Below are 20,512 nucleotides of genomic sequence, written 5' to 3' on the forward strand. Positions count from 1 at the left end.
GTGGTTCTAAATTCTGTAAGCTCGAAAGCTCGTTATTGCAGGGTGCGGCATAAACATTTCAGCAGCGGTCTGCCTGGTAAGGGGGACTTGAAAACTTCTTATAGAAGGTCCCGACGTTTCAGGAGCGACTTTTTAAAGATAGGGAATTTGTTTTCTTCTACAGCGATGGTCTTTAAATGGAAATGTGCCAGTGGATCCCCAGGGTGCATTGGTGGCGTACACCAGCTCGCGCTGTAGAACCGATCTACGGTGGGATGTCGCCATGTTCTAGCAGACTAAATAACTAGCAACTCTCATCCTGGTGATGTCTGGATGTGCAAAAAGTGGTTGGCGGGAGTCGGGGAAGTGCATGGGGTTTGCTCCCGAGTCTGACGAGGACTCCCAGCCCTCAGTGGCCCCTGTACCTTCCCCATTGCACAGTGTGGACCCCGAGGAGGCGGAGTTTGTGCCCATGGAGACCATCATGGAGGAGGACCACGACGACCACAAGTACACCAGCCCCCCCACCTCGCCTCCCGTCGTGGAGGCACTTGGCCTCGGACACCTCCTGCTCCAGCCGGAGCCAGCCGGCCCGCACGACTGGGCACGGTCAGTTGCACCCCAGGTCCCGGCAGGGAATTCTGCCGGTTCACATCCTAGCAAAGTTTGTCGCCACGAGCGCCGCTCATCCACGGGGGGCTCAAGAAAGTGAAACGGAAATTACGAAAGATAATCTGCAAAGGACATCTTTTTAACGCGGGCGTAGCAGTCTTGATGCGGCAATTATTCGGAAATAATGGGACGTCTCGGATGCTTTGTCTTTTTCCCAGTGGGGTTTTATAATAATAACAGTAAATCTTTATTTGATGTGTCCGAAAACAGCCACAGTGGTCTTCACTTTGGTCCACACAATAAAAAAGGAAAAACCGAGTGAACAAGCATAGGTGATCAAGGCCAAGATAACATAAAATTGACCAGTGTCATGCAACATCATTTTTGCAGTTTCAAAAGGGTATTGGCGGACATTTTGCCCCTTAGGTTAGATCTTGTCGGACTAGTAGTTGTTTGGCCTTTAAGCTCTAAAAGGTAAATAAAAATGGAAATTAGTTGAGAATGGTCTATGTACAGTTGGCCAGAACGTTTACGGATCATGCGAGCCGTGGCTGAGCTGCGTTACCTTGCGGTGCTTGTTGTCGAGACACATAGTGCGCACATTCTTTGGCACTCATGCCAACCATCCCACTTTCGGGCACCTCACGCCACAGCTGTATCTCGGCGACGAGTGGCATCTTCTGCTGTTCAGCACGGTATCCTCTTGCCCCAGAAAAGTCTTCTTACCTCAGTGGTGGGACTTCGAAAGCTCAGTGGTAGACAATTTCCTTTACTGCATCGCAGCCCGGTATTTTATATCTTTTATCTCGAATTTGTTGCAGCAAAAGGTAGCCCTGCCAACTCCAGGGTTCCCCTGAGTTTTCCCCGAGAATTTGCCCAGTCCTTGTAGGTCTTTAAGATTGATGCACACCATGGCTTGTACGCGCAGTGCCCCGCCCACCTCGGACAACCAGACGCAGACCGGGCTGCGCCGCACGGGCAGCCGCCTGCTCAACCTCATCATGGGCAACAGCAGCGACAGCTTGCCACAGACGCCCAAGGCCAAGGAAGGGCAGCCCCTGGTGCCCCACTTCGTCGTGCGCCAACCCTCCAACCGGCGCTCGTCCCGCACGGTCTCTCTGGCCGAAGGGCTCGACCACCGCAGCGACTTTGCCGCCGAGGAGCGCAAGTCGCTGCTCCGCGAGGACGCGGCGCTCAGGGCAGCCGAGGCAGAGTCCATCGTGGTGGACCTGGTGCCGACGGACGACGCCGGCAGCCGCCCCGCCGAGCAGGACAAAAAGGCGGAGCAAGAGGCGGAGCCGTCGCCCTACGAACCCAACTCGTCCACCGAGAGTCTGGTCCCGGACAGCCAGTGCAGCGGCGACAGTTACACCCAGCTCATCTCCAAGTAGGCTCTTCTGCCGACGGACCTTTGTGGGGTGGACACGTTGCCTCAGCTGGTTCCATTTTTGTTCCTGGGAGTGGCAGACCTGCTCGTTCTGCGGCCGGGCAGTTGCCCCTTGCCTCCTGCGACGAAGTTCGTTTCCACTTTGGGACCATTTTTGACGCACGGGCAGATGCTAAACGCACCAGTCCGGAATTGTGCGCTACGACACGTCGAAAAGGTTGCGTCCAAATTCGGCCCCCGTCGACATCCTTGGAGCGTTTTGGTAATCCGGAGCCTCAACAGACTGTTCTGGTTTCACATGGAAATGTCGACGGCGTGCAAGCTGTTAAAAGTGAGCGACCCCTGAACTTGGGGTGAGAGGTCTGGGAAGGGTTATGTTTGTGCGAGTGTGTGGTGGCCAGTGACAAGTTCCACCGACTTGGAGCGAAGAAGCGTGGATGTGCCGACGTGGTGCTCGTGGAGCGTGTACCCGGGTTCCCCAGTGTCAGTCCCCCATATACAGGGCCCCCCAGTTAGATCACATTCCGAGATGAGCTGCCAGAGCCATCCGCAGCAGAGTGCATCCTATTTATACCGCAAGTGCTGACCAGCGTGGAACTTAGGGGAGCCCACTGAGCAGTCGGGCGCGAGGTAATCTCAACGCTCGCAATTTTCGGAATATGAGGCCCAACGGGAAGAATGTGCACGTTGGGTCGGTCCGGTGTTGGCTACTCTCGCGAGCCACTTTGCAAGTCCGCATGTTTGCGGGCAAAGCTTTCCCGGTCTCTCGGGAAGTTCCTATCATCCGCAGTCGCAAGCCCAGCTTGCGTGTGGGCAACGCTGTGCCCCGAGTGAACGCTTATTTGCATTTCGTTGTCCCTGTGATCTTTTTTCGTTGTTTCCATCGCGATGGATCTTTTACATCCAGTTATTTGTGCGAGCCTGGTCGGTTTCTTTGAGCTCGAAAGGTTGTTAGGTCGAGGAACAATGCGTACAGGGTCGCATGTTCGGTTCGTTTGTACAGGGAGATATGTCGAGATTGCATCTCATTTTTATCATTGCGAAGCTGTTACTGCGACTCCTCCCAAACACAGACACAAGGTGGTGTAGCCTCAAGCGACGTTAACTGACGAGTAATCTGAAACTAAAAAGAGCCCGTCACCGTTTCAACGGTCGTTTATAGGCAAGTTCGCACCCCATTCCTTAACCCCTGTATGCACGTGGAACATTGCATAGTGGGATAGCAATTTTCTACACTCAAACTATTTTTTGGCAAACAGCCTCATAAGGAGTCGGATGACTTTTGGAAACGGGTACGAGGGTTGCACTGAAGGCTAGCCATTGTTCCTGCAGAAAGCATACTAGGTGGTTGAGACTAGTGTTGACAGAAACCTTACGTAATATAAGCCGCTTGGTAGTTTCAGCCACACCCGATAAAATCGTCACATATACCGAGACTTAAATGAGACTGTCGTTGGTATGGTCACACAACTGTCACCTCCCACGCTAGTGCTATGGCCACTATAGTTTAATGCCTGCAGAGCCAACAAAATCTGCTAAATTTGGCGGACAATGTCTCGCCCGCCAAATCTGGGGGATTGTCTGGCAACCTTTCTCGCGTCTTGCTTTTGCATATCACATTTGCACCGCGCAACCTCGCCAAACATATTCCAGATTAAAAGCTTGTTTATCTTTCGACAGCGCCTCGATATGCCTCGCTTCTACAGTCGACTCTCATTAATTCAAACTTGCGGATAATTCAAACTAACATGCAGGTCCCATCCTATGCGTCTATGGGAGGAAACTCCCAGTAATTCATACTTTGCTTTATTCTAACAAATTTTGAGCCACCCCTCGAGTTTGAATTAACGAGATTTGACTGTACTCGAGTACCCACAGCTGTTGGTGCTCTTAAATGCTTTTGCAGTTGGGGAAGATCCCATGTTGTTTGCGTGATAAACTAAAACTCATCATGTGATTGTTGCAAGGGACTGCAAACCTCCCCATAGTTGTTTGCTTCATAGCCTTGGCATAGGTTCGAGAGTCCCCATAGGCAAACCTGCGTCACAAAGATCAAGTTTGTATAAAAGTAACTGCACTAGATGTTACCTAGCCGAGTTCCGGTGATACGCTATTCCACTTCCCTCACTGCACACGCGTCCCCCCCCGATATTTAATGTTTCCGTCAATTGACTCGTGCACCAATGTGCCCGCTCGAGTTTGTTCGGATTTATGTTGGTATATCAGTGGCACACGTGCCACTGGCGTTTTCAAATGAACATTTTTTATCCCTCTATAGTTGTCTTACTTACCTAGAGGCATGTCAAATTTGAAAACGACAATAAAGACTATGCCAAAAGTTTCTACAGTGTGTGCTTATTATCTAGTCACGTTGCCCTGCTACCTCTTTTGCAGCTTCCCTTATGGTAAACCAATGCTTCCATACGTTTATGCACTGGGTGGTTTTCCAAGGCAGCCCCTCAAACCTCTCGAAGCCCTGCCCTACTTTAGACGTCGCATTGAGAGTCAAACGAGCAAAGGCGCTTTGGCTACCCCAGTGTTTCGCTCCCAGTTGTGTAGCAATAAATGTCTGCCGCATGGGCAAGTCTTGAGGCAGCTTATCTACCCCGAGGAAGTTTTTCCTTTCTTTGCGTAATGGTGTGGCGACATGCAGGGCCGTAACCAGAGGGGGGGTTAGGGGATTCTGACCCCCCCCCCCCCCCCCCCCCCCCCCCCCGAAATTTTTTTCTGGGTACGGCCCTGATGTACCGAACCCCGCAAAGCACTCAAGATATGCGCAGATTTCGTGTTTTTGCCTCAACCTAAGTATGAATAGAATGGATACGAATTGCAACTAGGGTTTAAAACTTCACGAGAGCGATTGCTCTGAACGTGAAAAATTATTTCGCTGGCAGTCGGTGGTAGGTCGGAGGTCCTCTAGGCTTGGTGGTAGCGGCATGGCGAAGGCAACTAGCGACTTCTCATAAAACGCAGGGTCATCCAGGTGAATCGGCAAAAGTTATACACCAACTTTTCCTTTCCATTACCAGGAATTAAATTCCTGACAGTTTTTTTTTTTAGGTTACAAGCGATTTGAAAGTATCCTTTTATTACCTTTTTAGCAAAGCGGAGGACCAGCCCCGGTACAGTGCGTGGTACATGGTCGGTGCACTTGCAGCCAGCCGATTTTAATCTCCACCTCTGCGCACGCGCAGTGGCGCGGGTCGGCTACCGGGTACCAAACCGGGACCTTTGCTATAACTCTCCATTATATGCCACCGATGCACATGATTCATTGGCGAAAATAAGACAATGGACATTTTCAAAATGGCCGCCGTTGTCCCCGAAACCCCCCCCCCCCCCGAAATTTTTTTCTGGGTACGGCCCTGGCGACATGCCAAGCTCCAACTGGAGGGCCTATCCAAGGTGTTTACCTGCACCCGCTCATGCCGGTGCAGAAAGCACGGTGCAGGGCATTTCCAGTCCAAGACAGGCTGCACTCGTGAATGGAATACGGTGATGTGCACCAAAAGCAGATGTAGGTAAATCAATCAGATCCTTGTCCGTCCTTTTTGTTTATTCTTTCTGTAACAAGTTATCAAAACCAACGCGCTCACGTTCAACTATACACCTGTATGAGCCTTCCTAGTTTGCAGACTTCTGCTCAACAGTCCTAAGCCAGTGTCCCCAAGATATTCTAATGGCGAATTCCACAGGTCGTTTCGGAGCACACCGGGATCAGTAGATCAGATCCGAGATGGAGCGCGCAATTCAAACGGAGTTGCTCTGCCTCCGGATCCCCAGCCGAACACGACCACCCCTCTGAGGTTGGCGAATGCCTTGCCGTCATTCACCTCCCCGGGAATCCTCTTCCCGCAGTCCCGGATCTCGAAGCACGTCTTCGCAATGGCAGTGCTAACAACATGTGCTCGATGCACGAGCAAAGTTAATCATGATGTGAAAGATGCGTGTTGATGTCCATCAGCGGTCTTGCCTCTTTGCCAGAATACTGGTAAACAGTGTCCGTCTGGATATTTGGCCTCTTCTGCGGAAGTCCCAAAAGGCGGTGCATGCTGGGTATACGAGCAATCCTTGTCGCTGCTACTCGAGCCGCTGCTGCTGGAGGAGCTGCTCGCGCTACTTGATGACAACCCGTCCTAAACCAGCGGTAAAACCGGCGACACTTTGCGAGCGGCCATTACCAATTTTTCCGAGGCCTGGCTGGCTTCCGGTCGAAATGGGCGGAGCTATCTTGCACCAATCTGGGGTGGGAGCTGATCGAGGGGTGGAACACGTCCGTCCCTATCCGGAGTGAAATAGGCGTGCTCCAGAGAAATCGATCCCAGAGCGCTCCCAAACGACCAGTCGCCACGAGAAACCCTGTCCTAGGCAGGTTACGAACAACAAAAACGCGAGTCTACCGGGTGGAAATGTCGCACTTTGCGGCACTTGTCCACTTTTCCAAGCACGACAACTAGGAATATTCAATCTCGGTAGCAATAGGTCTGCCGCCTTTCACGCCCCTAGTGAAAGGTGCGAAGCTTCGACACAGAAATACTTTTCTGGGTTCATCCGTGCCCTGCGAGCACATTTATCGACAGAGGGGTTGAGGAATTTGCTGGTGAAATTAGCCTGATCCCAAAGAATGCAGGGAATAATTCCTCATGCTACCACTTTGGGTCAGGGGATTGATGGATGTTAATGGCCCTAACAGGGCAGAATTTTTTGCCACCTAGCCTAAAAAAATTAACAAATTTCTTTTGCCCAGCGATTTCCTTCGCATCTTCATCGCCAGACAGTGTGAGATACAGCCAGAATGCCCTTTGAAAGCAAAAACAGAAAAGTGAACCCCACCACAGCTCCTTGCAAAATGAGGGAACTGTGGTACCATTTGGGTACCTGCTTGGGCTGGCTCTCTTACCATTGCAAGTTTGGTACACAAAGGTGGTACCCACCCCGTTCTGTTATCGCCCTGCTTTCCTTTGCACTCTGCAGTTCCATAATGCTGGTGAGCCGCTTCTTTCTGAATACATACCTCTGGATACACCATGCATCAGGTTGCCGGTCCATTTTCTTCCGGTCCCACTAGGAGACCAGGGGAGCCTTCTTCCTTTTTTCCTTATCCCCATCAACCTTCTCTTTCCTTTCAGATGCCTGTGGTTGCCCAGAATTGTTCGGTAACCGCTAGATAGGGGATGTTGTCAAGGTAGAAGGCTATTTATAACAGAGTGTACAGAGTAACCCCTTTAAAAAAGGGTTTTTCCACCGCAAAATTAAGCGACGCATCGCTCAGCTTCCATCCAAATGTCCAAACCAGTTGCCAATGTTTCAAAACAAACCGATAATAAAAAAAATTTGAAATTTTCAATGGGAAAATTAGGGAATCGCTCGGTAACTGTAATAATGGTTAGCTTTGGCATCTGGTTTCGACCGCTAGAGCTACAGCTAGGTGGAGAATGAGCGTTTCGCGATGCACATTTTATTTGTGCAATTATAAAAAAACCTTGTATACATTTTTGTTGGGACACCACGATGGGACATCCGGTCCAGGAGAACATCTAAACGGTATTAGCACATACGTAAAAGAAGAGAGAACATGCGGGAAAGAGCGCTGTATCTTTCCTGTATCTTGTCTCTACATGTGCGCTAATACCGTTTAGATGTTTAATTACCAACTAGCCCAATTATCTACCCTTTTACGGTCCAGGAGATCGTTGCTGCTGATGACAACTGGTATGATTAGCAGCCAGAAAGTTGCCGCCACTTACCTGAGCTGTTGCAACCTCTCCACCTGCGTTGTGCATTCTGAGGGCCTTTCTTGGAAGTGGCCCATTTTCTCTTCCTCCACGCTGCGCACCTGCATTATCTTCCACCGTGAAAGCCGGTGCTCTTGGCCCGTCCTACTCTAGCATTTTTGCTCGGCATTCGAGTGAAACAAAAAAACAATGGCATTGCGAACAATGAAAGCTGTTTCTGGTTGTTGCCTTTGCTAAAAATAGCTCATCAGGTTAAGGTCCTTGATTCCTTTGCTTTTGTGCTGTGTAATGCCCTTGAAAGTTAAGGATCAAATAAATGAAATGGAGAAGAAACCTCTTCCCAAATGCACCTCGAAGCGAGTTCGTCTTGGATTCCGTCCGATGGTCGTCGAGTCCCTTACGTCGAACTACAGGGTGATTCAAGGAGACGCCAGGCTCTTTAAATCGACCGCAAAATTCGGTTTCTTAACCTATCGCGCTACGACTTTGTGCAGCGTTGCCCGCAGACGGTGCATTTTTTTTGGTAAAATTTGCAGAGAGCAAACTTACCTGAGGAAAAAGTAAAGATAGAAGAAGGCTTAGCTCCCATGGAAACGCAGCGAAGCCACTGGTCTTCAAACAACATGGCGCCGTTTTGCACGAGAGAGAAGAGATGGCGCAAGCGGTCGCGACGCCAACTGCCGCCAACGAGCGAGCATACGACGCCGAGAGCCGGCGTCTTTAGCAGACAAGGAACTACAGTTCCTTGTTGTTATTGCGCCCGTTTTTGTTTCTGCGACTGTCGCCGCCTGCAGAAAGCGCGCCGCTTTTGAGTCAAAAAGATTGTCTGCTAAAAACGCTGGCTCTCGGCGCCGTATGCTCGTTCGTTGGCGGCGTTCATTGCGCCATCTCTTGTCTCCCGTGCGAAACAGCGCCGTGGTGTTTGAAGACCGGTGGCGTCGCTGCATTTCCATAGGAGTTAAGCCTTTTTCTTTCTTTGTTTTTTCTCAGGTAAGTTAGCTCTTCGCAAATTTTACAAAAAAAATGCACTATCCGTGGGCAACGTTGCACAAAGTTGTAGCGTGATAGGTTAAGAAACTGAATTTTGTGGTTGATTTAAAGAGCCTGGCGTCTCCTTGAATCACCCTGTAGATGTGCTGTGTCATTTGGGACTCGAGGACAAACCCTGTTTAGATGAAGCAGCATACTGCACGATGCATACTATATATTATTCGAATGTCGAGACCCGCTGAGCTTCCTGCGCAAGACCCATCATATACATGGGTAAATACATAATCTGTGCACGGCAAATACTCGTGCCTTTTCAATGCAGCGTACTATGTGGTTAATTATTTTCGACGGTCAAAACCTTCGTCGATTGGCAGGGTCGAATGGGTGGCAGTATTAAAAACAATTACATCATCTTCCCGAGGGGAACCATGGGGTGATGCGAAGCATCGCTCCATCACACTTCATCGGAAGAACGGAGTGGAGTCAACAGCGGGTGAACTGAACGCGCGCAGGTTTGCTCATTATGTTTATACAGCCTTGATGGAGATGCGCCTCAACGGGTAATCGGTCTCTTAGCTGTAGATGAGAAATTTAGCCAGTGCAGTACATTCGCTAACCTGGGATTCTTAATGTGCATCACGCAGTTGTCATCACACGAACGCGTGCCGGTACGAAATTCATCCAGATCGAAACGGGCGGGGGCGGCGGGGATCGAACCCAGGAGGTTCCCAGCGCAAGCTTTCGCTCCACGCTCCGAGCTGAGACGCGTTAGCCCACACTGCCACTTCCTCCCCTTGAACGCGCGGCGCGCTACCGCTGCTTATATTCAAACTTGAAGGAGAAGAAAGTAGAGGAGGAGAGGTTGCGCCTGCACGCGCGGCGTGAGTAGAAGCGAACGCACGCGAAGTGCACGCAGGTGGTAGCTGCGTGCACTTCGCGCAGCTGTTTGAGAGAGAGAGAAGGCACGCGCAGCGAGGAGAGTTGCGCATGCGTAGTGCGAGTGCGGACTACGACGCCGCGGGACATAGCCCGAGCAAGAGATGCTCCGCATCTAAAATAAACGCAAGATAAAACGAGCATTCCAGTCACATCGTTTTTGTCGCGCACATACTTGACCAAAATAGCTTATGGGTGTTTGTTTTTACTCCCAAAAGTGGTGCAGTGCTTTCTCGCAAGAAAGTATGCATGGCATCAAACGCAAGATTATAGAAAAATATGCGATAGTTGCGCCAGCAGCAGTGTCTGAAATTGCGGCTACGTAGGGTGCAGCGCTAAAAACACGAACACAAGAGAGAAGACAAACACGGGTGCTGTCTTGTCTCTTTTCAGCGCTTTTAACCATGGTTTCATCAAGGCCAACAACTACTTTTCTAGGGTGCAGATTGGTTAGGGTTACGTTGGGACCACCAGCCTCAAATCTACGGAGGGTGTCCCCCTCTAAAAAGAAGCATTTTAGAGCATCTTGCACAACCAGTCGGTGATGTTGGAGGTTGCCCCAAGTCGAGCATTTGCAATCTGTTCTTTTCCATAGAATGGCCAAGAGGAAGAAAAGCACGATGTGTCGACTGTTGCAGACACGCGGGCATTTTACCGTGATAAAAGGGAAAGTTGATCGGCAGAACCTTTAGCCTCTCGAGGCGATTCTGAGGTTCAAAGTTTTAACATATAAGCAGTAGCCCTTCAAGAGCTAAACAGTCAGCCTGTTACCAATGGGCATTTATGCGGAGGACACCTGTCGTTGTGCGTGTCTTCCACGGGAAATGTGTAATGTTCTCCATTAAGTGCAGAACGTCGGGAAGAGTCTCTATTACAGCAGACTCAAACATTTGACCGTATTTGGCTGTCCAGAGAGAGTTTCTGGCATCAATGAGATTCTTCTAAAAACCAGTCGGGTAGCCGGCAGATCTCCATTTTATTCAAATCTCGGAACGTCGCAGGCGGTCGACGGCCAGAGAAGAAACATTGAGACCGGACGGTCAGGTAAAACCAGGCCTATGGAGAGCAAAGCTGCCTCTCAAAACCACAGTCGAGGAAGAGAGACGCCCCTGGGAGCCTGGCGTCACTGGCCCTCGCCAAAGGCACACAGGAACGGAGCAAGCAGCCCCTGCAGCAGATGCACTCCCGGCCGTCCCCGTTCCACAGACACTCCTCTGTCCACTCAGTCCTTTGTTCGCAACCTCGGAGCGAAGGTAGCGACGGGCGCACAAACTCGCGCGACCGATTGCGGGACAGCTCGAGGGAGCACGCCCATCTTCAGAGAGTCGCCGAGCGGGAACGCTCCGAGAAGTCCGCGTTGCCGTGCCGGGAGTGACCGTTACGGCACGCTCGTTGCGACGTGGCGGCAACGGAGTGCTCGTGCCGCCGCCATTCGGCAACTGCGAGGCTCCCAACTTGACGGTCAAAGCACAACGGTTACGGGACGACCGATCCGGCGGCCGCAGAAGGACAGCCGGAGCGTGTCCCCTCACATGAGGGCCCAGTTGGTGGAGGAGAGCCCCGTGGACTGCTCTAGCGCATGCGCCACCTGCTCGGGGATGCCGTGGGAGAGCCAGAGCCGCAGCAGCTGGTCGTAGCGGCGGGGGCACAGGTGCAGCGGGTTGCCTCGCACCAGGCCCGGGTCCGTCTCCCCATACTCATCCACGTACGGTGGGGGCAGGTAGCAGCCTGCGCCAGACACGCCCTTGAGTCCACTTTTGGCATGACCCTCTCTCATAGCTTCAAATACGGGGGACCTACAAAGCTAACAGAAATCTATAGTCCGTTGCAACCTAAGAACGAAGGGCGAGGGTAAGACGGGCCGGGGAGGAGGAAGCAGACGGAACGCTGGAGAAGAGAGAGGGAAACCTCCTTCTCTCTTTAGCGTTCCGTCTGCTTCCTCCTCCCCGGCCCGTCTTACCCTCGCCCTTCGTTCTTAGGTTGCAACGGACTATAGTCCCAAATTTACCTTTTCTTCCTATGTGTTTCTCAAATATTGTTTGCGGACAACATTGGGCACTTTATAGTACTCCCTCCTGTTCATCGACTAAAAGCAGCTACGACCTGGGGCGGCTTGCTAGTGATGCGGTTATTCCTCTCAACAGGTATCAGGGACGTTGTACGCCATATGACCAGTTCCGTGGGGAAAGTATACCTAGTTCCACCGGCGACTGTTTTGCAAAAGGCATCGGCAATGACATGGCTGTCTCTCCTCGAAATTATGCACAAGCTACAACTGCCATTAGTTGTGATTTGGGAATGGATGCAAGTAGTGTGTCCCAGATGAATCGCATACCCCTCAGTCGCTCTGCCAATTGCTTTGTTCTTCCTTTATTTCATCGTCCCGTTCTAAGATTTAAGGGATTGCTGCAAGGAATCTCGTGTCAAGGGATCCGACAGCTTGTCCTAATCATTGGATTGGTGCGGCAATCAGCCAGAAAACAGCAAGAAAAGAAGCACATTGTCGCAGCGAAGCTAGCAAAACACTATAGCGAAAAGAATTGTCAAACAGTGTTGCTAAATGGAGCACGGAGAACCACCGCTTTCACGAAACAAAAATCAAATTACGATAAGGATTTATCTAGTTGCTTCTGCAACACGCAGAAAAGCCTATTCCACCTGTGAAACTAATGTTCATTTTCATAATAAAGTGAAGGAAGCGGAAATTCAAAATTAATATAAATTGGTATACTGGTCATAGAGCACGGGGGTTCGGGATGCCGCAACCATGAAAACCTCCCCGCAAGTTGCCATGGCAACTACAGTAGAACCTCGTTGATACGTTCTTGGTTGATACGTTTTCCTGTCCGTTGCGTTCAAAAACGCCGGTCCCGTTTTACTTCCATAGAGATACATGTATTAGTTTCCTGCCTGTTACGTTTGCTTTCCCGGTTGTTACGTCCAAAAGTGCCGGAATCGCGGCGCCTCGGCGCGCCGTGCGCCAAGGTGCCACGCCGGCTTGAAGCGAAGCGAAGCAGAGCCGAACCACGCAGCGCGGATCGCGCGGCCGCGCGGCGGCGGCACGCGGGCGCCCCCCTTCCCTTTACTCCTTTCCCCCTCTTTCCCGGTTTCCTCACTGGGCTTTGCTGAGCTCTGCGAAAACGCTCGTTCTCTCTTGCTCTTTCTTTTCATCTGTCCTCTCTCTCCGGCGCGAGTTGTTTACGCGCCGCACACACGCCGGGACGCTGCACTTCCAGTTTCTGTTCCGCTCGACACGCTCGACAGCTCGACTGCGTGAACAGTGCCGTTTCTGAGTGCGTGCGCGTTGACGAAGGCCATGACATCCCGAAAGAGAAAAGCACTCTCTTTTAAAGAGAAGTTTGACATACTTCGCACGGTGGATCGAAATCCCAGCCGGAAGAGGTCTGAGGTCGCAAGAGAGCTTGGACTCGCGCCGTCAACTTTAAACAGTATCGTGGCGAGACGAAAGGAGATCGAGGCGAAGGCTCCTTTCTACCAACCAGGCTTTAAACAGGCTCGGGGGGCAAAACACGCAAAGTTAGAGGAGGCCCTGTTGGTATGGTTCAAACAAGCCCGGGCATCTTGTGTCAACATCGACGGAGGCATTCTGCGAGAGAAGGCGCAAGAGATTGCTGATCGTTCGGATATCGAGCATAGCGGACATTGTGGCCGACCTCACTACTGCCGACAACGAAGAAAGTGATGAAGAAGACGAACAAAAAACCAACGATTACGCTGCACCCACGTTTGCGGACGCGATCGCTGCGTTGGACACCTTGCGCCGCTACGTAAACGTTCATGACTGCGCGGAGAGTGAGAGGGGACTGCGGCTTCTGGAGAAACGACTTTTACTGCATACCATTAATTCGAAGCGGCAGGTGGATATTACGCGTTTTTGTGAACGTGTCTGAGTCCAAAAGAGCTCGGTAAGTGCATAAAATAAACCATTGCATAAGAGCTGCTTTCTATCTTATATAGAGTGCCTTTAAGTGCGTTATCGGTTGCTGCGCTTTCCCGGTTGATACGTTTTTTTTCCGCGGTCCCCTGAAAAACGTATCAACGAGGTTCTACTGTACATGCACCAGTTTGCAGCACGAGCGCACTGCCAGGTATTTTTATAGGTAACTCCGCATGAAGATCTCCCAAACCCGCTGGGAGGAATGGCTGCATTGCTTGCACCTGGAAGAAAGCACAGGTGCATTCTGCACGGTAAAAAGCAGATTTGCAATATTTGAGCCAGTTTTCCTTCTCACGTGACGTGACAACGTTATAGCTCGCATCCACTCTCGACTTAAAGGACAATTTTGTTTCAAAATGCATTTCGATCCTCCACTGCTAAGGCACTAAATTCATGGAGCCAATCCAGTGCAAGCTCCGTTGCCGCTCGCCATCTGTCGACGCCTGCACAAGGTGCTTCCTAGCCAGTTTCCACAACCAGTGGGGCTGTGGCGCCATCCTGCGGCGACGTTGCAAACTCTGGTTACTCCAAAGCAGTCCAAGGTTAGCGCATGTACCAGAGCACTAATGCTAACATATTAAAACATGGGGTGGGCTATCTTTGGAAATGTGACAGCAAAACTTTCTAGTGATAACTATTGGGGCACACGGTACAAACCAGATGATACGGGAACTTATACCGCAGATCGTGGACACAGTTAATTGGCGTTTCTCGATGCAATCAACACGCACTTTCTCCTCTCTATTTCTCCAACCTCCGTGCGCAGGTTTTGGTTTCAAGCAGATGCATTTCTTGGCTTTATTAAAAATACATGCGACTGTAGCAAGATGTTAACTGGGTAGTCTTCTGACACTCGGTGGCAATAGTCGGCAAAAAATGAAAACAATTTTTTGGGGGTGTTAGTGCCTCTCTCAGTTGAGTCAGCGATTGAGAGGTCGGTTTTCCAACAACCATAAGGGCCCTAGTAAATGCCACCCGGACGCCCCCAGAAGGAAACAAATAGAATTTATGCAACCCGTTCCCGATCATACTGACTTATCGTCTGTCGTCTACGGAGCCATTTGCCACAATTGGGCATTTACCGATACTACCAACACCAACGACAATAACTAAGCGTCCGCGTGTCAACGAATGGCAAAAGTGGCGGATGCCGTTCATCAACCTGGCAAAACGCGGCTTACTTGGGAGGGAAAAGGCCTTTCGTTGAGCCAACCTACAACTGCACGACGGACGTACCATTAAAAGTGACGGATAAACGTCCCATCCGGTTGTCAGATATGCCGCGTTTGTGGGTGGCACACATTTGCCCAGAACATTGAGCAGGCTTTGTAAAGGGTTTACTAGAAAAGGCGCTTCCAACTGCACAGTTGTTTGGCTACCTGGACTGAAATCTTTTCATTACGTTGTGCGAAAGTTTTTCCTGTCCTGTCAACCAATCGGATCGCTCAGAGAAGTCACTGGACGAGTCACATAAAAGCCGAGGAAAAGAGGGAGGGGTGGTATTGAAGAGGGCGGGGAGTGGTCCCCCCAATGCTTGCCTTTGGTGTGTCCCACAAGCAGCAGCACCTTGCAGTCCCGCACCCGCAGGAAGAGGCCCACCCCAGCACCGCACGACGTCAGGTGCAGGTTGCAGGCCCCCAAACGCTCTCCCCCAACCTCCACCTGCGTTGCCAGATGACAGGCTTAAAGCTCCTTTCCATGACTATACTGCTAGGGCCCACTTCCTAAGCTAAATTGGTTTTGAAAAGATAGTTTCGTGCATAAATCGATTTATACCCAAACTCTATCCCATTCGGGCAAATCTGTTAGCTGGGTCAAAGATGTAATTCGCCCATGGTATCCCCTTGCACGCACTCTTGGCATCTCGTGCTTCAGCTTTGACGTTTACCTTCCGTGTTTCGAGCGTGCCGTTTCGAGACCATGAAGTCTTACCGGCATCGCTCGCTTCATCCAAGTCACTGATCGCAGCAGCAATGAGGGTGACTGTTACCGAGAGATGTTGGAAGCTGGTCACTGACTTGGATCCGCTGGCGACCAGCTCCAACGACAGATTGTCACGGGCGAACTTGCCATTGACCGCAATGATCTCGCATGCAAAAGGTAAGGGGACGAGGCGAGAGTAGCGCCAGAGAGTGCAATCATACCGTGGAGGCGCCTGGAATCATCGAGGGGGATCATGGCCACCATGGTGTGACTAATTTATGGCCAGTGTTGCCTGGTCGCCAGACCAAAATTACTATCAACATTCGTAAATTGATTCTTACAATTGCTCTAATATCACAAAACTTGATATATATACTAAGTAGCCATTCCATTGGGGGGACAATGCCCAGAAAAAAAAAATTTCTGCAAAAAAATTTTGATTTTGAAAAATGACATATTTACATCCACCAACATCTAGAGAGTATTCCCAGAAATTTTCACTAGTTTACACTGCACAGTTAATTTTTTATAAATTATTTTCTGTCCGCCGAAGCTAAAGAAAGGCTAGGGTTTGGAGCACTTTGAATGCATTTTTCTCCTTTCCATGTTTTAATATAAATTCCATTTTATTCAACTATCGTTCGATAATGGCAATACAGGGAAGGCTCGTTCTTCACTTTTCCCGACTGAAATTTAATAAGGAATGCGGCCATAGAATGTTTTTGTCACTTTACGGATGTCTTTTATAAAAAATGTCGACTTTTTGTTGAAGACACACAAGACCAAAAAGTTGACCAATTTTGCACAAGAGAAAATCGATAGAAATAAATTACTTTTACAAAAAAACTTTCCATAGCCGCACCTCCTAGGCATTCTGCTACACATTTAGCGAATAAAAATCTGGAATATTGTGATAGTTTTCCGACGATAGATTAAATGAAGGCGCGTTGTTGATAGAAACTGCTCTGATTTCCTTCCCACCTAACCGACAGACCTAAAAGTTTGTCACGCACCCTCTAGTATGACCACCAACCTACCCTGTAAATTTCCTTAGTTTTTAGCCAAGAATTTAAAAGTTGACCCTTCCCATCCAATTTTTGTGTCCTAACCACTGTAAATAGCAATAAATGACTAATTATAGACTTTAAAAGAAAAAGCACAATTTCAACACCTTTACAGCCCAGGGTACCTGCCCAGAAAATATGACTGCACAATTTCACCTCAAGCTCTTTTAAAAACAGGAAATTTCGAGTCTCCATGAGCTGGATTTAAAGTATCGAGAAGAAACTTTGAGTGATTTTCACAGCTTTTCCTTTTTGTCCAATGCCACTGCCTTAGGGGGTTTTCGAGGAGGTTCTCCCAAATGGATCTGAGTAAACTCGGTATTGTTGTTTTCCGGAAAGCCTGAACTGCATCCTAAAGCTTTCCAATTCGCCCTATGCTCAATAGATAAACGGTAACTAGCAGCGACAATTACAGCTCCATTTATTTCCTGTCTGCAACAGGGATTTATTTATAATAAATTATGTCCCTTTCTAGATATTCTATTAGCTTTAGGATGTATGGCGGACCTTCGTAAATTACTGTACATAGTTAAAAGAAGAGATTTGTAGTAAGAAATCACCCCAACGAGCGAAACAAAATTATGCGTTTTGCTATAAATCCATGATTAAGAATCATATCTTAACAGCTGTACTTAAAAAAGCTTCGTTAATAAATAAGAGCCTAGCTGCAAACATGGAGTGCTCTGCGAGAGCTCACTTTATAGTCGCCGCATTTTCTGCATGCTTCGAGGACCGGCCGCCGGTCCTCCGAGCGGAGGGTGTGCCCAACCTGTACAGCGGACGAGAGTCGACGCCAACGCAAGGAACTGCCGTGTTGCTCTCTTACCATCAAGGCTCTTGTTTTGTTTGTTTACTCCCTACTCAAATGTATACGAGTCGCTGAAAAAAAGGAGCTTTTTTTGCTTCTTAACAAAACATGGTCTCAGCAGTGGACTGCTCTGAACCAATAGAAGAGCACACCAGCGAGTATGGCATAGAAGCCGTGCCATGGCCTGCCTCAAAGACGCCCTGCAACAATAACTGGCATGGACATTTCAAGACTTCAGCTTCCTCACTGACCTGAACCAAAAGGACGACAAAACTTAAAAAGCCCCTGAAAAGAAAAAAAAAGTTTTTTTAAAACAGTCTGGTTGGGACACACGTGTCAAAAAATAAATTTTACACGGAAAAAAAAAAAATATTGTAGAGCAATATTGACGGCGAGAGATTTATTTGAAATTTTGCGTGCAAATTCCATGTCATTCAGCTCGGCTTCTCATTGGTAACGATGGTCATTCAAATCAGCTTCTCATTGGCCACTAAATTGAGCGACAGCTTAGATGTTGGTTATAAAATCTTCGTGATCTCTTGAAGTCGCCGTTTGAATTACATATTTTTAGGTTTAAGAAACAATCCATCAAATGAACGTCGTAATTGTTTACAAACGTTTTACAAAATCGTAACTTCCATTTGGATACCACAACAAAGAAAAGTTTCACCATTTTTTTTTTCTGTCATGGTCGCACTCTTGTAAGGCGTCTGGCGTACCTCGGGTGGTTTTATAGTTTTATCGCGTTTATATGTGAAGACCTCCTGAAGAGGGCTTCTTGCTTGTGTTAGTTAGTCATCGTAAGTACTTAGGAAGTGGGTGACAGGTTTTTGTTTTTCTGCTCTTCTTTGCGTGATTCGTGTGTCCAGTTTACCCCATCTTTTGTCTGTTTGCTGGTGCGCTCCAGTGCCAATTTTTTTTTAGGTGTGGGTTCCCGTAAAGTGAAGGCACGCAGCACCACACTCAACGTTTAATAAAAAAAAATCTGTTTCCACTGCGAGTCCTCGCGGCGGCTTGAAGGGTCGTGTGGTTCGGACAAACTCATCGAGGCACCCCCTTCGCCGCCTTCCGCGGCAGATCCTGCGCGAGCGGTCGTCTCGAGGCGATCGGAGCGGACGCCTTCAGGCAGGCGTGTCTTCGTACGGGCAAAGGTCCAGCTGCTGGCAGCGTTGAAGCAACCGACGCTTTAGGTCGGGGTCCATCGCGACGACCATGTACTGTGTGTACCACCACGGTGACCACGGTACGACGCGGTACGACCGGCAGACACAGGGGCTGTGTTCCAAATCTAACCCAAATGGATCTGAAATACTCCGGCGGATCGTGTCACGTGACAGCACAGATTGAAAAACACCGGACGCGGGTAGGTACGCCAAGGGTACAAAACCCTTACCCTGGAGTAAGATAGAGTAAATTTTGGAACACGGCCAGGAAGTAGCAATGGCTCTCGTACGGGGCACAGCCAAGCTAGCCAAGCAGCCAAGCCAATCCACTACGAAGAGGCAGGGATCAAGTACCTCTCCTCCACGCGCCCGAAATGCCGAGAGAGAAAACAAGTGGAAAGGAGGTGACTACCGACTAAATTGCGTCTGGCACAGTCAATATTGCTCTAAAAAAATTTTTTTTTCGCGTAAAATTTGTTTTTTTACACGCGTGTCCCAACCAGACTCTTCTAAAAAAACCTTTCTTTTTCTTTTCAGGGGCCCTTTAAGTAGGACGCTCCTTTACGCTAAGGGAAGCCAGAGAAAGTTTGAGGTCGCTCAACGTATATGACAAGGATATTGTGGACTCTACTCAAGTCAAGGCTTCAGGGATACTTTGTCTGAACAAAAAATGTGGGCCACAAAAGCGGCCGTTTTAACGGACGAAACAAAGCGCCCGAAGAAACCGTGGACCAGCCCATAACCGAATTGCAGAAGCTAGCCAAAAGGTTGGACATGATGATGAACCAACTTATTTGCTACTGGTGTTGTAGGAAAAACATCTGTCCAAGAAACACAGAAAAGGTTTTTGCAAAAAAAAAAAAAGAAAAACAGCAAAGTTTACGTCAGGGGCTTTGTGGGTATTGCGGCTATTCATTGCAGCAAAGAAGCAGTCGTCCAGCACTTGACAAAAGATATGTTTTGCCGCCAAATTGGGCATTTTAAAAAAGTATGCCAAAACAAGATAAAATAAAAGGCATTTACAATTCCCTGTAATGCCGAATTAGAGCACAGCTATCGAGGAGGTGGAGGGGAGGCTATGCCCCTCCTTCTCCTCCGTACCCTCTCCTCCTCCCCCTCCCTCCTCCCTCGTGATGTCACTCGTGAAGGCCTTGTAAAGAACATGATCTTCATGAGTGAAGGTAACGTGAAGATTGTGACCTTCGTGACATCACTTGTGACCCTTATGAAATCACACATGACGTTACGTGTAATGTCATTATGGGAAACGTCCCATAATGCAACGCGCATTTACGCCGGCGGCGACAGCAACGGCAACGCCGCTCAAGCCGGAAACGGGCGCCTAGGAGCTGCGCTCTAAAGTAAAATTCCACAAAGTGTGACGGCTGGAAAAGCCTCAGACGTAAATAAGTTCCTTGTCGACCAAATTATCGTCACACGCCTGCCATGTCACAGATAAGCGGGCACCGATTGGGAGCAAAAGTAGATACGGGAGCTAGTGTTTTCTGGCCAACCCAAGCAGAACATCTTCGAGGACAACCAGTCCCTGACAATGTTGGGCAAATTTCAGGCAAAAGTCGCAAGTCATGCCACGAGGTTATTCAAACAACACCGCATGTAGGGCTGCCAGCGATCCAAGCACTTGGTACTGTCCATTCTATGAATCAAGTTGCCATTCCAGAAACTGTTCACACAGCAAAGCATTTGATGCTGCTTTCGGGCATAGGTTCGATCTCCAGCGAACATGCTATCCGGTTGGTTGCCGACGTTGTTCCTGTGCCAGTTGCAATGCCGCGGAAGATAGACATTCCTACGAGATGTGGTAAAGGGGCCCTTGAAGTGGATTGTCCGAAATTCCCGTGGTGTGGTGCGAGAGTGGCTGTCGCCCTCTCAGCGATCAGGATCTTATGAATGGTGCGACGAGAACAACAGATGCTGCCAACGGCTGCCTGGACAC

The 20,512-nt window shown here is 49.4% G+C and overlaps 2 protein-coding genes across 2 annotated transcripts in view; one reads left to right on the forward strand and one right to left on the reverse strand.

Moving 5' to 3' along the window:
• LOC8037218 (bestrophin-4) overlaps nucleotides 1–4,319 on the forward strand; it is a 53,010-nt gene extending 48,691 nt beyond the window's left edge. The window contains exons 9-10 of the mRNA XM_029991544.4: nucleotides 421–588; nucleotides 1,520–4,319. Coding sequence (XP_029847404.1) covers nucleotides 421–588; nucleotides 1,520–1,982 — 631 coding nt within the window. The 3' untranslated portion in view covers nucleotides 1,983–4,319. The remainder of the gene's footprint in view (nucleotides 1–420; nucleotides 589–1,519) is intronic.
• A 6,272-nt stretch (nucleotides 4,320–10,591) lies between these two features.
• The window catches only part of LOC8037225 (E3 ubiquitin-protein ligase UBR2), a 122,157-nt gene continuing 112,236 nt past the window's right edge, over nucleotides 10,592–20,512 (reverse strand). Inside the window, exons 24-25 of the mRNA XM_029991547.3 lie at nucleotides 15,136–15,259; nucleotides 10,592–11,367 (exon numbers count right to left, since the gene is read on the reverse strand). Coding sequence (XP_029847407.2) covers nucleotides 11,168–11,367; nucleotides 15,136–15,259 — 324 coding nt within the window. The 3' untranslated portion in view covers nucleotides 10,592–11,167. The remainder of the gene's footprint in view (nucleotides 11,368–15,135; nucleotides 15,260–20,512) is intronic.

Source organism: Ixodes scapularis, unplaced genomic scaffold (assembly GCF_016920785.2).
Source record: "Ixodes scapularis isolate PalLabHiFi unplaced genomic scaffold, ASM1692078v2 PGA_scaffold4__175_contigs__length_147842914, whole genome shotgun sequence".
Lineage (NCBI taxonomy): Eukaryota > Metazoa > Arthropoda > Arachnida > Ixodida > Ixodidae > Ixodes > Ixodes scapularis.